The 17,057-nt window shown below is 41.7% G+C and overlaps 1 protein-coding gene across 4 annotated transcripts in view; it reads right to left on the bottom strand.

The window, feature by feature from the left end:
- The window catches only part of LOC146977279 (mediator of RNA polymerase II transcription subunit 13-like), a 78,041-nt gene that overhangs the window by 55,144 nt on the left and 5,840 nt on the right, over window positions 1-17,057 (bottom strand). For all 4 annotated transcript variants that reach the window (XM_085793383.1, XM_085793384.1, XM_085793385.1 and 1 more), the window contains exon 2: window positions 5,565-5,802. In XM_085793383.1, coding sequence (XP_085649509.1) covers window positions 5,565-5,802 — 238 coding nt within the window. The remainder of the gene's footprint in view (window positions 1-5,564; window positions 5,803-17,057) is intronic.

Here is a 17,057-nt window from a genome sequence, read left to right as displayed (position 1 = left end):
TATGTCTGTGTATACATCTGCTGTTCGGTATGTGAGTCACAGCATGTGTATGCACGTGTGTGCATTATGTACATGTGTGTTTACATGTCTCTACATGACAGCCTGCATAAGTGCATGTGCGCGTGTGTGCATGTGTGGGTGTGTGTGTTCGTATTTATGAGTCATGTCCAAAATATGTCACTTTCTCTCTGGCAGTGCTGGCAACATGCTGATGATTCAGCCCATTCAACACATTAATCCTGTTTCCTCAGCCCTGAATCTGGTTTAATATGCTGCATATATTACAGACCAATGCCATTTAATTTTAAGAAAGCTCACTACCATGTGTTGTACATGATGTTTAAACACTTGTCACTGAACCAAAGACAATATCAGAGAGAGCTGCAGTACAATGAGAGAGCAGCAGCAGAGAGGTAACACTAGATCATAGCTGCTCACACTGCTGGCACTATCTCAAAGGCATGATTTATTTAGACTAAACCTGTGGTGCAAAGATTCATCACCTTCAAACAATATCAAGACGTTCACATTCAACACTGCAGTCACCCTGTAGGATTCACAGCTTCATCAGAATCGCCACCGCATGCATTTTTTTTCTTTTTGTGTGTGTCTGTGTGTTCTTTACTTGCAAAAGCGTGTGATCATTATACAAAAACAAATGCCCTTAGCAAAGTCGGCCAAAGCTCCCCCCATCACCTTAGATCAAATGGTCCGCTTAGTGGCACTGAAAAGTGAGCAGTTAGCGGGACAGTGGGAGCAGGAGAGGCGTTTGTCTCTATAACAGGATGAGCTCATATTAGTGGCCAGCAGCCGGCCAAATGCAGTTTGGTCAAACACTTATCTTCCCCTCTTGTCTGACTGTGTAAACATGTTAATCTGTTTGCATGAATAATAATAACCAACCAAATATGTTAGTGCATCTGATGTTTTCATTCTCTAGCACCACTGATGGTCACTGCAGTGTTGCAGTGCTGCCACGCTGTGCATACAGTTAGTCGTCATGTGTAACCTGAGAGCAGCTCATTTAAATCATATCTTTAAATTTTAATGAAACTCCAATGAGGAAGTTGTTAAAAGGTGGTTGCCCAGCACTTTGTTTGACTGGCACAGTCAGGGACCTGTGCAGTTCTGGGTAATTTCTTAGCAGCTTTTTTTTTGTGTAACGCTGAGGGAACAAAAAAAAACATCTGTCAGCGCCCTTTATCACCGTTCTTGGGAAAATACCGCAGTGGCAATTTAGGAGTTCTACATAAGTGAGAAAAGGGAAATGTTGGATAACTTCTGAATGATTTAAATGGGCAGCTTAACATTCTGGGAAATACTTTCATTTCCTAGAAGTCAAATTAGACGTCTGCTTGGCACATAACCTCCCATAAAACCATAACCTGTCGCTTTTACAGAGCAGCAGCAATAAAGGGGAAAAGACTGTCACTATATGAACTGAGCTGAGTTTGGTTTTTGACCTGGATTAACTATTACAATATGTCAAGTCTGTCAAAGTCACACGCTGGGCAAATGACACACAGTTATGTCATTAAATCATTATAATGTTATTCTAATATATCATTTCTTTACGATAATCTTTACTCAGGTCCTAGATGAACTTTTCCCACCTGTTGGCGTTCAGGCTCTGTGGGTAAACACAGGACTCCCCACAGTTTCACAGGTCACAACACTTTTTATTGTTTTTATCTTTCTAATAGCTACCAGCAGGTATCCTGGAAAATAATAAATGGAGTCTAAATATAATTAAGCTAAATTTTTCTACATTATTTCACTTAAAAAAAAAACATAAATAACTGTTTAATGAGGTTGTTTCCTGAGCCTGTGTATTTGTGTGGTGCAAATTGCCATCCTGGTTCTACAGTAGTAGAAATGTAATGATCAGAAACTGTGATTAAAGCAGTTTACTGTAAAATTGCATGCTGACGCCTTAACCTATTGTTGTGTAAGGGATGTTAAGCAACTTCCTCTTCGTAACTATTACGTACGTAACAAACATAGGTTCAGAATACTCATCCATTCACTGCTCAGCTGGCAGACGACACTCGGAGCCACCTAGGCAGATAATTTAACACACGCCAATCCACGCACTGCTGTAATATTTTCAATATGACTCGAAACATAATTAACCTGCTGATTATTCACACTAAATATGCCTGACAAGCTGACAGCTTTAGCTGTTCTGTCAAATGTGTGTAAATCAGCATTTCTGTACGGATGAGTGTCTCCATTGTCAGAATAAAAACATGTTGGTTTTTCTTTTGTTACATGGCGCTGGCAAGTACTGGCTTCTTAGTATATCAAACCCACAAACCTCCTGATGTGATGAACTGACAACAATGAAAAGCAACTGCTCGTCATATAGGCTACTGTCTTTTACCACAAGACTGTCACTTTGCCGGAAAAACAGCATCAGTCTACTGTTCTTCCGTATTTAGGGGATTTTTCTATGTAAATGTTTAAAAATTTGAACAATTTTTAGCCAAAGTTGACGTGAAATGAATTTACCTCTTCTCTTTATTTATTTTCACAAATACCGGTAGTTCAGAACCATAAGAGCCAAAGTTTATTTATTCCACATGAAACCACTTAGGTAGATTTAGCCACAATATTTGATTTTATACTGTATCTCAGGTTAAAGTGGATCCTGATGTGTTCAGAAAACAATTCAGCCCACCAATAGATTTTCTTTTTTTCCCTTTTCCTTTTTTTTTCTTTTAGTAATGACCAGGTCAGTCAAAGAACGAGCCCAACAAGGATCGGACAAATCGAGAGGAAAGGAGGGACAAATCTCCTGAGGAACAGCCTGACACAGGTGAGAGACGAAAGAGAAGGTCAAGGCAACATGAGGGGGAGAACTACAGAGGAGAGAAGTCTAACACATGAAACATCCCCACAGTGAACAGAAACTCAGGTGAGCAGCTCCTTTAACACTTAGCGAAACACCGATATTCCCCGTGTTACAACTGATTCTAATTTGGAGAAAATCCAGCTTCACTTTAATTATCAATTATCAAGTGCTATTTTCGGTGCTGAATAGCAGTCGACAGGGAGACATGTGAGATCTTGTAGAAGTAAAGAAGTCTTATTATCATAATCATATGCAGCAGGCGAGTGTGTGTGTGTGTGTGTGTGTGTGTGTGTGTGTGTGTGTGTGTGTGAGTGCTGAGGAGGTGCAGAGTACTATTTCTCCTACAGAGTCTAACGAGTAGCTATAATGTTAAAGTAGTAATAATATTGATGGGAAAAAGACGTACAACAAGTAGCTGTTTGATTTTTAAATAAAGCTCTTTATCTTTTACTGTGAGTGAGCCAGACAGTTGTAAATGATTAGTCAACGCCTGAGGTATCACTTATTTGTTTGAGCAAAAATGTCAATTATGCTGGCAGCTTCTGCGACACAAGAGCACACTGCTCTTCATGTGATGGGAATTTAATATTTTTGGGCTTCGGACCATCCGTCTGACAATTGATGACTTAATTGTGAAGATAATAACTTGGATAATGACAATAATCAACAGCTGCGGCATTGAATCGTGATGGTATTACTGGTTTCTGTTGAACTTTATTACTCAAAGACGCTGACTTGACTAACAAAGACAATTTCCCACTGTGCATTTCTAAAATCGAGTCTTGAAGACAAATATCTCGTTAGCACTCACTGTGGATGAATGGTCTTTCACACCACAAGCAATGCTGCCTAATCAATACTCTGGCTATAAAATGTAATTAAATAGGCTAAGATTATTATTAACTTAATTAGAGCTCATTGTACTACACGAATGGAGTCGTAATTGATAGTTTAGCTCATGATTAGCCACTTGCTGGCTAATGGTGAGGTAATGTTAATATGTCACACTGTTACATGTTGTTCTATGGCTGAATGCCACCGCCACACTGACCGTGAGCTCTACACTATTAAACCACATCAAAACGACCTTGTCACATGAATCATGCAAAGACAGTATATAAACCCACCAAGTCCACCAATATGAGTAATTGTAAAGGTGTTTTTTATATTATTTTTTTCAGTCCTCTGACACAAGCTGTACCGCAGTTGTCATGGTTGCCATAATAAACACATAGAGAGTGGCGAACCACACTAAAAACAACATGGTCGGGTTTTGGAAGAGATCGTGATCATGAGCTAAAATAAATAGGCAACTTCCTCAACATTTAGATGATCTGCGTTGTCATGGTTACTGTAATAACAACATAGTTAACTCGAAACCGGTGAAGGCCCGAGGATAAAAAGCAAATTAAAACTGCTGGTTTCATCTCTCTTAATACTACGTGACCACACTTCTGCCTCTGCTCCTGTCATAATGAAACTGTGGCCACTTAACAACACGACATAACTGTAGGTCATAATAACCCCGCTGCACAAACAACCTATGGACTCTTTTTTAAAAGAGGACAGTCTCATATATTCATGTAAATTATCACCTGAACACACGGAGGGATGTGAAAATATATAAAGTAGAAAAATGCTGAGGAGATGCAGTGAAAAAAGAGTTACCTCAGCCGACGTTTATGATGCAAACATAACTCAATTGAAGTGTACAGTGTATTTTTCTCCATTACAAATGCTTGAGCAGTCTGAGTAAAGGACTCCCCCCCCTTCCAACAGCAGGAAGAACATCTGTCAAATATCTACCGCAGTGCCTGAAAGGCCTTTTCACATCAAGTCAGCTTTAACAGGTAACTGAAGACTGAATTTCCCTCTATCGCTTCAACCTCTCCATCCAATTCCCCTGCTTTTTTTCTTCCTCCTGACTGTTGTTCTGCTAAACCAAACCTGATATAATCCCTCTACTGTTTCCTCCTCTCGCCGTCTTCCCGAGGCTTAGTCGATATGTTAGACTTCTACACACGTGCGCAGCGAGATAATGCAAATGTTTCTATAAATAGGGACAATAGTGCTGACAGAAGCACTCTCTAAAGTGAGATATCTCAGTGTAATTTTCACACACGCGCGCACGGAGAGTAAATACTGGCGAGAAAAATCTACCCTATTGCCGTGCGCTTCATCACAGTGATAGTCCTGAAGCAGCATATAAATACGTGGGCAAACACACTCCAGATATGTTCTATATGAGGCTCACATATGAGGCTGCTCCACACCAAACAGATCAATGTACCCTACAACGTCTTCGACAAACAGCACACGGCTTCAATCTGCAGCTTGAATTTACATAATACTGAACTCTGCACTAGGATAGACAATACACCTCATGTACAACACACACAGGGCGCTGCTTTACTACACAATTCACATTTATCTGTAACTTGTACAACTCCAAGTCATGCTGTATAATTGCAACACATTTCATAACATAAAATCTGCTGAAACAATGAGAGTTGTAACTGTTGTTACTCCTCTGTATAATCCAGTGCAGCAGCTATAAAAATAAAAACGATGGAGTCTGTGGGAGCTTCTAACCTGAACTTTCAGAGCATAAACACAGGCTAAGGTGAAGTGGAAAAATAATTGAGATTGATAGAACAGCGAAGCCACACTCATCCTTCATGTCTTTTTGTTGTCTTTCTCCCCCTCTCACCTTCCAGCTCATGATGGATGACGTCGGAGAGGTTGGGCTCTTCGCCCCACCAGAAGATCCACAGCTCCTTGGCGTCGGGCTTGATCTTGCGCCGCCACACGCACAGCAGGTTGGCCTGAACGCAGCGCATGAAGCTGCGCAGGACCGGGTCGTCCTGGGCCGGGGCCGAGATCACCGGACCGTACTCCCCACCGCTGCGGAAGCTGTAGCAGCGCCATTTAATGCCCGTCAACTCCGCCTAGGAGAGGAGAGAGAGAGAGAGAGTGATGATGAGAAGATTGCGGCAGTAAGCAGCCCATTAAACAAGCTCAAAATTAGTAACACAGCTTTGTGCACTGACTAATAAAGTCAATTCCCTCTGTCTTCAGTTCAAACATGACTAAATCTAACGTAAATGCTTTAAACACTTAGCTGATTCACTGATTCGAGCCAATTCACTAATCTGCATTCATTTTTCAAGATAAAAACACTGAATATTTTTTCAGTTCTCACTTCCCTAATTTGAGGATTTGCAGCGTTTTTTTTGTTTGTTTGTTTTTTCTCTCTTCATCATCAATGTAAATTTAGCATCTTTGGTTTTTGTTTGGGTTTTGATCTCTGAAATCATTATCTGGGACATTTATAGACCAAACAAATAATCCTTTAGTCAAGAAAATAATCAGCAGATTAATTTGTAAATGAAAATAATCACCAGATACAACCATGAAATCATTTATCATTGTATATTTCTTAATAATTGTTACTCAAGGAGCTTATGAGGCATTTGTAGTCGTATTTGAGAACATCACTTGTTTAATTGCATGCCCTATATCTTCATATATGAAAGACATGGAGTTAAATAAATATCTACATCTATTTAAAGGTGACATTGAGCAACTGTTTAGCATAAAACTGATGCATAGTGCAGTGTTAACCACGAAAAACTGCACTGCAGTGTATATACATACAGTAGGTATTGTGTTTCACATAAAAGACCATCAGACGAATGCTGATTCGATCAATAACTAGACAGACGGTGTCCAATTTTGTTATATTTTCAGCAGCTTCCTGTTTACGCTGCTTTGATTCCCGTGTTAACGTTTGAGTACATTTAATGCCTCCCCGTTGTGTCGTTACAACTGTATTTAACTTATACCTCCACTCACTACGGCTGTAAAGATACGATAAAGAGTGTGTGTGTGTGTGTGCGTGCATGAGCGTGTGCCTGCATGTGTGTGTGTAGCTACTGCAGAGAGAAGAAGTGGAGAATGACAGCGAGACATAAAGGATGGCCTTGAGTGAAATACGGGGAATGAACTACTACGGGAGAGACAGCATTGAAATATAGAGGAAGCTATAAGAGCGAGAGAGACATGAGAAGAGGAAATAGTGTCGGGGTCAGTGGTTGGAGCCCAGCCCAGCAACTGACATCTTCTCCATTTAATCTAATGGGATGATACGTGTTTATGTTGCCTATCACACACTTGCGCGTGGAGGCTCCGTGCCATGATGCATTTACAGTTAGTGCTGAGCCAGACGAATACAAAAATTCAACGTTTGTTTGGTGCATGAATGAATGAGAGGCGTTCACAAAGACGCCGCTTAACAGGACGGAGATTCTCTCAGCCAGTCTCTGCTACCCTTCTCTCCTGTGTTCACCCAGCTGTGAGGATCATGTTTGGCACATCGGCCCAGGCACCAAGCCATCCAAGACCAGCTGAGAGGGGAGGAAAAAAATACTGATCCATTATAACACAGAGACAGGTAAGAGAGGAGCTGCTCGCAGCAAATTAAAGCCTGCAGTGTCTTTGAGTGGACAAAGAAAAGGAGGCTCCACAGCTTTGATGATGGTGGAGAGAGGAGCTGATGGTGCTTGCGTGTGTTTTCAGCAGGTGTGTGGAAGTGCAGCAGGCATGTGTCCGTGTCGGAGCCGAAATCAAGCCAAATTCATGCATCTCAGGGATCCCGCTTGTGCACTACAAAAGACATGATCAGCACATCCGCTGCAGCATCTTGCCAGTGAACGCATGCACTGAGGTATGAACGTGACCCCCAGGAACATCCACGACTACAGAACGCACCCATAATTACAAGCATGTCCCTCCTGTAATGACAGTGTGTGTAATGGGAGATATAAACATTGGCGCTGTGATAAGCCAAGCCCTAAAATTAGCCATGACAAGGTCAAGGATGCTGTTTCTCCCAAAGCAAAGAGGAAGACATCTGCTTGCACTGCCTCGTCACTCCCAGTCAATGTCAAAAGTTCCTTCACTGTTTGACACAGCTGTCTGCTGCTACTGAATCAGGAGCGGAGAGGAGGAGATGAGGAGAAGTGAAATGTCAGGAAGTGTATTCACAACAGAAGCACACCAGTTGTTTGTCTTATTCGACAAACACAAGATTCCCCACACAGACATGTTTTAAGATTATTCTAAAAATAGCTTGTGCGATATGATTTTTTGCACAAAGTAAATGAATAAATAAATTAACCACTTCACAAGTTTGAAGCTGTATCTGTAGCTTTGTGAGGCTGCACTGAGGCTAAATGCTAATGTCAACATGCTATTGTTTTGCATGTTCATATGAATATTTAAGAAGGTTAGCATGCAAATATTTATCTCATTAGTTATGCAGGTATTTAATCACATATTTACAGTAAGTACTTGCTAAAGACGGTGTGTATCCTATGGGAACTATAAAGGCTGTGGATTGTGTGACTGATTGATTGATAATTCTATCTATAGATCCATGCTGTTAGAGTGGCTAAACAATCTTTACAAATATACAAATATATATTCATTGAAAAACTGAAAATCTATGTAGAAATAAAATAATACTCAAGGTGAGAACAGGGGAATTAAACCTTGAGCAGATGAATGTTATGCCACATCATTCTGCAGGCAAAATGGGGACACTCACATGACTGATAACGAGTTGTAATGAACTCTTTCACTTAATGGCCAAAGGCTGCACTGTGTCTTCCCCCTGAGCCCAAACACAGGTGCAGCATTTTTTTTTTTTTTTTTTTTTGGACCATGTGAAAAGCACAAGCCAAACACCCTGCTGAACTCCTGTGGAGGATTAGCTGTGGCACAGTTGCAGGAAGAGGAACAGGGCCACAGTCACATGCTCGCAGGCAGTTCCAAACACATGCCTGCACACACACATCACACATGGCAGTTGTGATGATGTGCAGAGCAGACGTGCTCTAAAACACTGACATGCATCAGGAGGCCGACATATTTTCAGGCTGATGTCCAGTTATTTTTCAGCGATGACAGACTTAGATCTGCCTGTCTCGCTCGCTGTGTATTTTAGCGATTGTTTCTGCTCTGTATGTGCACATGCATCCATATATGTGTGCTTTAGTGTCTGCTTGTATATTAGGGCTGCACTCTTACTGATTGTGCTCTGGATTGCTTCAATTTCTCAACGCAGTTCACCTTCACTATCAGCCCACAGAGGTCGGAGTAATACCGGTGCTAACAAACAGGCAGCTCTCATCTTTGTATGAATAAGTTATCGCTTGTAACAGGGAAGAGGAAGCAGAGAAAAGCTGTCAAGCACGTCGAGCAGATGCAACGTTGGTGACAAATCAGTGCTGTGAATAAAATCATAAGAGCTTCCCACCATCCAAACCTTACACCCACCATAAAAACTTAATTGCATCGTGGCTATAGTCTTAATATATTTGGCTTTAAACTTGCATTACAGAGATAGAATAGATTTGTGTTGAGCTATCAAACAACCAGAGGATAAATTATATCACGCACTGGCTGTAAACGATCGATTTTAGGCGGTAGATGTGTAGTTGCTGATGATGGTGCATTTGGTTGGGCTTACAGTATGTCCATCTGTCAAGATAACAGGTAAAGAGCAGAGCAGCGATGTTTCTGAAGCAGCAAATTCTTCGACAACCTTAGAGCAAAGCAACAATTATTCCAGGTAGCTATCTCCGTCTCTTTTAAAAACTACCACAGGGGCTAAAAAGGCGAGGGGGGTCAGGGAAAAGATGGCGGATTTTGTTTCACTGTCAATAAAACCTGCACTCAGCCGAGCCCCTTGTTCTCCAGGTTGGCCGGTTCAATTTCTGATGGAGCGCAGGACCAAAAACAAGAGTTTTTCCTTCCGTTGCTAAGACGGACTAAAGCTTTGACCTTACTCTCACCTCTATTATCTTTCTTGTCTCCACTCTCCCTCTCATCTCTCAGCACTCTCTCACTGTCACGGATGCCTATTGAATACACCCAGGACTATCTCACGCTCTCCCTTACTTTTTTTTTTTATTCCTCTCTTTATGTCTTTTTGTCTAGTAAACAGAGCAAAGATAACAGCTAACCATATGTTTCCAGAATAGTACTGTGTCGGCACAGTGGACGTGGGAGATTGCGCTCTATTTCTAGTATTCCATTAAAATACCTCCTCTCAGCTGGCGTGAAAATCTGTGTTTCTTCCACTGGGATTGATTCGTTATTATTATTTATTTATTTTTAACATGCTTCGCTATTTTTTAAAAATTGATTTTTAAAGAGAGACCTTAACTTGAAAAGCAGGGAGTTAAAATCATTTCCTGACTATAAGGTGAAGTGAGCGCAGGCTTTGAAAACACAATCTGTATCCCAGCCAAAGGTCAGCCCCGGCGCACCAGACATGTGCTTGTAATCAAAAGGAAATATGGAAGTCAGAACTTTAATCTTTAGCATACAGTGCTCAAAACTGAAAGTGCTGGATAAAGTCTGAACCATGTGACTAACACAGAAAAGAGGATCCCATTTCCTGGATTTTAAAAAGGTTTATCATGCTGCAGGTCTCACAGACAGATGCATGAACAGCATATGATGTATATTGTTAAAAGCTCCAGGGCTTTACAATGCATAGGAAGCCGCAGTCACTTAGATAGCAGAACCGAGAGGAAAACACACTTGACATGCACGTCGTAGGAATGCATCTGCAAACTGAAAATATTTTTGCTCCTCCTGTTCTTTCTCAAAAACTTGCGGGACCATTTTTTGAACAGACCTTTTGAACTTCCCAACATGCAGCTGAATGTGTGTTTGTGTATTCACAGTCTCATACACACACACATATATGCGCACACACACACTTCTACATGCTTTTTTTTCAAGTCAGAACAAACTTTTTTTTTTTTCTTTTTTTTTTTACTACTGCCAGGAACAGAGAAATGTGTGCATTAACATCACATTCAAACAAAACTCGCAGAGCACTTCCTCTCACTTTCATGAAAAATGTGCAGCTATTTAAAAAATGTACATAGGAAAATACATATACATATTCAGTCTGGTTATATGTTAAGATGTTTGAGCTTTACTAAGGATGCCTTTCCATCAGAATTGCAGCTGATGTTCACATTTGAGCTGGCACCTAAGTGGATAGGTGGCTGGTGCTCTATCAAAGCTGACAGAGAGCGTATGAGGAGCGTCATCTAAGAGAGATGCCACTTCTTTAGGAATCTCACAACAACATAAGAGCCTCGGCAGTCTGATCGTCTGACAAAGGAGGCACTTTAGGCAATTGAGAGACAGCTTGTATCAGCAGTTTTACCTACTCTGGCACGAGTGAGACACTTATTCTGTTAGAGTGGCATGGCTTTCTCATCAACGTCAAATCTGTTTAGACACTTGACAAGCTGCCAATATTTGGGGTGTGTTCAGAAAGCTTGTGATGCCTGTGAGTCTTTAGATAAGGCTCGTCTTTATCAGACACTTGCAACACTATCTATCTCTCTTTGATTCAATGTCAAAGAACGGGGGTAAATTTAATTATTTCGAACAGACACTGTGAAGTACGACTTATTTGAAGTATCAGCAGAAACGCTCTTCATGTGAGCTATAATCCCTTATATTCTAATGAAATCAAACCGTATACCGTATATATTTATTCTATTTGTCATCATCAGTTTTCACCAATTGACATTAAATATATTGACATTATATGTATAGTCATTTTCATTCCCCCATTCCTGCACTTAACTCGAGCTGCATACGTACGCACTGGAAACAATACATGTGCAGAATGTAATCAAGCATTTTTGTAATACCATCTCATTGATATCAGCCTGACTGTTTACAGCTCACTCTCTCACTGACGTATCAGAGCCAGTTCACATTAAAAGCATTCAACTGGCAAAGCACAGGGTGGCTTTGATCATGAAGCAGTCACAGAAAATTAAATGCATTTGTCACCATGGTTAGAGCTGATCGTTCCGCAGAAATGCCTCTACAAAGCAAGAAAACAGTCATTTTGAGTTGTTGTTTTTTTGGCAGCGGATGGGTTTTAAACCAATTAACACCTTTTACCGCACTCTGCTTTTGTGAGGAAAACCACTCGCGCTGCACGCCACATGAAATCATGGTGCATGCTACTGTTCATGGCATTATGGTAAAAAAAAAAAAAAAGGAAAAAAAAAAGCGAAATACTGACTGAGTTGGTTATTTAAACAGCATTAGTTTGTTTGGCTGCGCTGTTAACAGACATACTCTTATGTTGTATTTCTGACAAATACCTGCTCAGCAAGTGTTTGTTGCACTGTAAAAACCACACTTGATGTTACCGCAGTAACCACAGTATCATCAAATGAACCAGGACTGAAAAATTAACTTTAATGAGATTTTTCTCGAATGCATCAGAGCTGCAGCGTCGAAGCAGCTTGACAAAAAATCTTGGGAGCGTGAGGAAATAAATATGGACAAAGACAATGTAGATTAAGTGGCTGTGCTACTAAGTCAGCAGTAAGAAGTCACCAGTTAGAAGAGCCAGTGGCAGAAATCAGAACAGGCAACGACTCCCCCTTCATCAATTAACCCACTGAAATCAAATTAACCCACAAGGAGTCGCGCTCCCCTCTGGCATTTTACACCACAAATGAAGAGCGATGCACATTACTGCACTTGTGAGGAAGCAAGCGCGACACAAAAGCACCAAACAGGTGTAGAGAGAAGGCCTCTGGGGCTGCAGACACTAAACAGATGCTTTTCCTCTGCCTTCTGCCGCCACCTTTACAAGTCCCTACAAAACAAGGGGACCGTCATTTGATCTGTGTTGTGCTGTAGCATCCGGCCCTGGGAGGTGAGCAAGCCAAGCGACCTAATTAGAGCAGTGAGAGTCCCCAGGGCTGAGTGACGGATAGACCTGCCAATCACACCGCGGAAAGCCTCCATCAAGCCATGACTTCTCACCTGACACAAAGAGAGGCAGGAGGCAGGAGGCAGGAGGCAGGAGGCGACAGCAGTGGAAGACCAGTAAGGACATTGAGACATAGTGTGTGGAGTCACACTGCCGCATCTAAAAGGGCTGACAAGATCGCCTGGCTTGTGGCAAAGACAACAACACAAAGCTGCAGCATCAGGCTGCTTTTAAAATGTTAAGGGACAGGCTAAAGCTTAGCCTAAATTATTAACATGCAAATAAATAAACCAGTCTGTGCTTTACTGTTGTCTCTAGTGTAGCTTAATTAAACTGTGACAGGCCACAGGGTGGGAAAAATGAGAAAGACACAGACAAAGACAGAAAAACTGAGACTCACAAAGAAGGAAAACACAGAAAACAGAGAGAGAGAGAGAGAGAGAGAGAAGTAAAAACAGTTGCTAGGCAACATACAACATCTGTAGGAATTCAGCGAGGTATTCAATTTTTGAGATTTCTGTCTCCAGGGTTACAGTGGAAATATAACATTTCAAGCACCTCCGTGTCCCTTACTTTACTCTAAAAATCACAAAGGAGTGTAACTATGTCTCCGTGTGTCCCCTCGCAGCTGGAACTCATGAGCTCAAATTTGGCTTAAGATATTATCGAGCATGTCATACATGCATCGCAGAAGTCTGGGGATTACCAGAAGCAAGACATTAACAGTCTAGTATAGGATTACCCAGTGCGTTTCTTTACTGAGAGAATGATTTGAATTTTATTTTTAAATTATTCAGCACAGTAATTGTACAATTAGCACTGCATGGAGGCTTGTGAAATGCCTACAAGTAGTTAATAGTCTGATTGTTCCTGAAATTGGGCAAATGGAGCATAAGCGGTATGAAAAATATCTCATTTGGCTTGTAATTTCCTGCATTGATTTTTTTTTTTGTTCCCACAGGGATGCTATTTCAGATAAAATGACAGGCCTGCATAAGTCAGCATGTCTTTTCCTTGTTTCGTCACGCAGCGAAAAAATAAAAAATAAACAAGAATAAAAAAAGGAGAAAAACTGGAAAGCAGCGATGCCTTTGTGTTTGTGCATGTGAGTTTGTGCATATCCGTGCGTGAATACAAGATGCAGGCAGGGCCGGACAATTAGTGATTGTGTGTCACACCTGGACAGGTTTCAACCTGTAACTCACCTGGCTGCTGTCTCTAATCTGTTATTTGCCTACTAAGTGGGAGTGGCAGCCAATCAGAGCTTTAACACTACAAGTCTTCTGCGCCTCTGCTAACACGTTTTACAAACACACATTTGCGTGCGCGCGTGCACAGTACGCATAGTCTTATGTAATCCCTCTCAAGTCCAAGTCCTCCTCTCCTGTCCTTTCACTCTCTTTTCAACAGACACAATGGCACCATGGCATGTTCATATCTTTCTTAACACCACCCTGCCTAAACACTCGCTCACTCAGTCATGTCTGGTAAACACTCTATCAAACCTTTTGTATCTCGCTGTTATACAGCAGAGGCCATTTATTCCGTGAAGCAAGCCAGGACTGAAATTGAGCTGTACAAATTTTCATTAGCATCTGAAAAATCATGAGTGTCTGCCTAATTCAAGATGAGAGAGAGCGCCGTTTGGCAGCGCAGGGAGAATCAATGCACCACAACCGGCTGTGAATCAACAGTCTGCGCATAATGTGTTTGTTCTCATCAAGTATCCGTCTGATTGGTCACAGATAATCTCTCAATGGAACATGAACACATGATAATTAGAATTTGCAACAGCACAGCAGACAACATTAATGTTTTTCCTCTCTCCCCTTGTTTTGCAGCTCTAAAAGGCACCCTTTAACCTAAGTGTGCTCTAACTGCAATTGAATCCCAGCCAACCATGATATTGGCAAAGCTGTCTGGCTTGCAGAAAATATTTGCCCAGTTACAAGCTGGGCAATATCTCCCTTTAAAGAAATTCTCTTTGTCAATGCGTCTGCAATCAGGTGAAAAGACCGCAAACAGAACCCCCCTCCTCCTCCTCCTCCTCCTCCTCCACCTGCGAGACTAAGCCAGGGACTCCCGTGTGATGGCACGGGGACCCGCAGCATTACATTTATCTGTTTCAGGGCTTTATCTTCCAATCAGACAACAAGGCCTCAGAATCTTTAGTCTGAACCGCAGGATCTGTTGTAACACACATCCAAAATCTAATAGTTTGTAGGAAAGTGGTGTTAATCTGTAGGGAAAAACGTGTCTGAGCCAGGTGGAGTGTGTTGGAGATAACAAGAATAACAACAAAACAACTCAATTCAGCACATTCACTCGAGTGGTGAACTGAGCGCCAACTCTGCTTGAGCATTTTAACTTCTATTTAGCCACATTTCAGAGGAAAATACTGTACTTTCTACATTCATCTAACAGCTATATTAAGTCTCCACACTGCTAAAGTGTCTGCCTCGATGAATGAAACTTGTTTCTTTCTCTCACTCTCTACTATTCTCCTTTCATTTCAGAGTCTCACAAATTTCTAACCAAAGTGTATTTCTATTGAAACATGATTGAATAATGATCTTAAAAAAGACTTTTAGGACTCAGTAACTAATAAAAGCAAATGAATAATAAGCATGTATCCTGTTGAGATGAATCTCAGACTCATTACTCAACTATTTGTGTGAAGTAGATAACTAGATTAAAAACATTAAAATGCTGCTTACAGGAAAGTAATGTGTCACACTGCTCAATAACGAGTCCATTCTGCACAATGAGTCTATCTATTTATCTGTCTATTGGTCCATATGCCAGCTGATAGCTAAGTATCCAGCACTTGATGGTACCAGCTACTACCCATTCCTGCCAATCCTCCGGTCCCACTCAGCCTTCTGTCGCCCTGCACACATGCAGGAACACCAGCGGGCGCTAAGAATAGAACACAGCTGGCACTGCAGGGCTTACATATTTCACACTCAAGCCACCGTGCTCCAAAATACTCCTGCCCATCCCATCCCATTTCCAGCTCCAGGACCAGCGGTGGTTCCCTCCTTCCCTCCCTCCCTCCCCTCCCTCCCTCCCCTCAGTCACTCCTCCCTCCCTGTCCGTCTTTGAACTGTTCTTCACCTCTGTGGCAGGGCCCTGACAAGCCTACTGTTCAGATAAGATACATGACTACACTCGGGAGAATTTACCAGAAAAGAGATGTGTCGTAAAATAACAGAAGCATGAGCGAGGAGAGCCCCCCGTCTTCCTGTTCCCGGCCCATTCACCGCCCTATTTCTGTCAGCGGCTAACCCGCGCTTATTCGCAAGTCATTGTGTTATGGCAGAGAGAGAAGTATCTGACAAACCTGTGTGTGTCACTTACATACAGAGTGCCATGTTCACACAGGTGGGCCGCTGCCTGGTCGAGTCCTACACCGCGGTGACAAGGGATTCCCACGGCAGTGACAGGGGCAGATTAGTGGGAGGCGCCGCACACAGACTCAAGGTGAAGCCGGTGCGAGCTGTCAAAATTGCCGGGCAAGCGGAGCCAAAAGCACAGGTTGGGCGTAGGGGGTGGACTGTTTAGTGAGAAAGAACCAGATGGAGCTGCTGCATAGGGCACGCAGCAGAAGACTGGGGCTGCTGCCTTGGAAACCTGGACTGATCCTCTCCTTGTGTGAGAGGACACTGCTGTGGCTTCAATGTCATCCTTACATCTCTCTATATAAACTGCACTTTCATTGCTTTGCACTGAGTTAAGAGGCTGTGAAGGTAGCTACAAGCTGCTGACATCAAACATCCACGCATCCATGTAGGCTTCCTCACTCATTCTTTCATTATTGTTTCTGACTTTAAGGATGTGTCTGGGCATGATCTATGTTTTTTTTTTTTGTCAACAAACACTACAAAAATACAAAAACCAACGACAAATCGATCCATCAAACAAGAACTGTGTGTTCAGCTAAAACCTGATATCCCTCTGTGCTATATAGATTGTGAACTACTAAATTACAGTGAACACAGGCGCTATCATTTATTATGTCAACACTGTGTTTATAAATCAACACATGAAAATACTCTGATAAGATAAATTCTCAATTTAGTACCATTTTGAAAAGAAAAAATATGATTTAGCCTACCCTTTTTTAATTATAAATTTTTCATCACCAGTCTTTTTACAATAATTGTTGCCAATAAAAACAATCAATAACGATACGATACATAGATGAGACTGAAGGCTTCAAGTGTAGGCCTATATTAGTGGTTGTATATAGGACCGACATCAACCAATTCATGATACCAACATCACCACAATTCTCAACACAACCCTATCTAAGAAACAACATAAACAGATCAATATCAGCATCAGATGCATCTATCTTGAAACCCCTGA

Source organism: Trachurus japonicus, chromosome 12 (assembly GCF_045865225.1).
Source record: "Trachurus japonicus isolate A0001 chromosome 12, Traja_1.0".
Classification (NCBI taxonomy): domain Eukaryota; kingdom Metazoa; phylum Chordata; class Actinopteri; order Carangiformes; family Carangidae; genus Trachurus; species Trachurus japonicus.
This window is presented reverse-complemented; position numbering and strand designations above follow the sequence as displayed.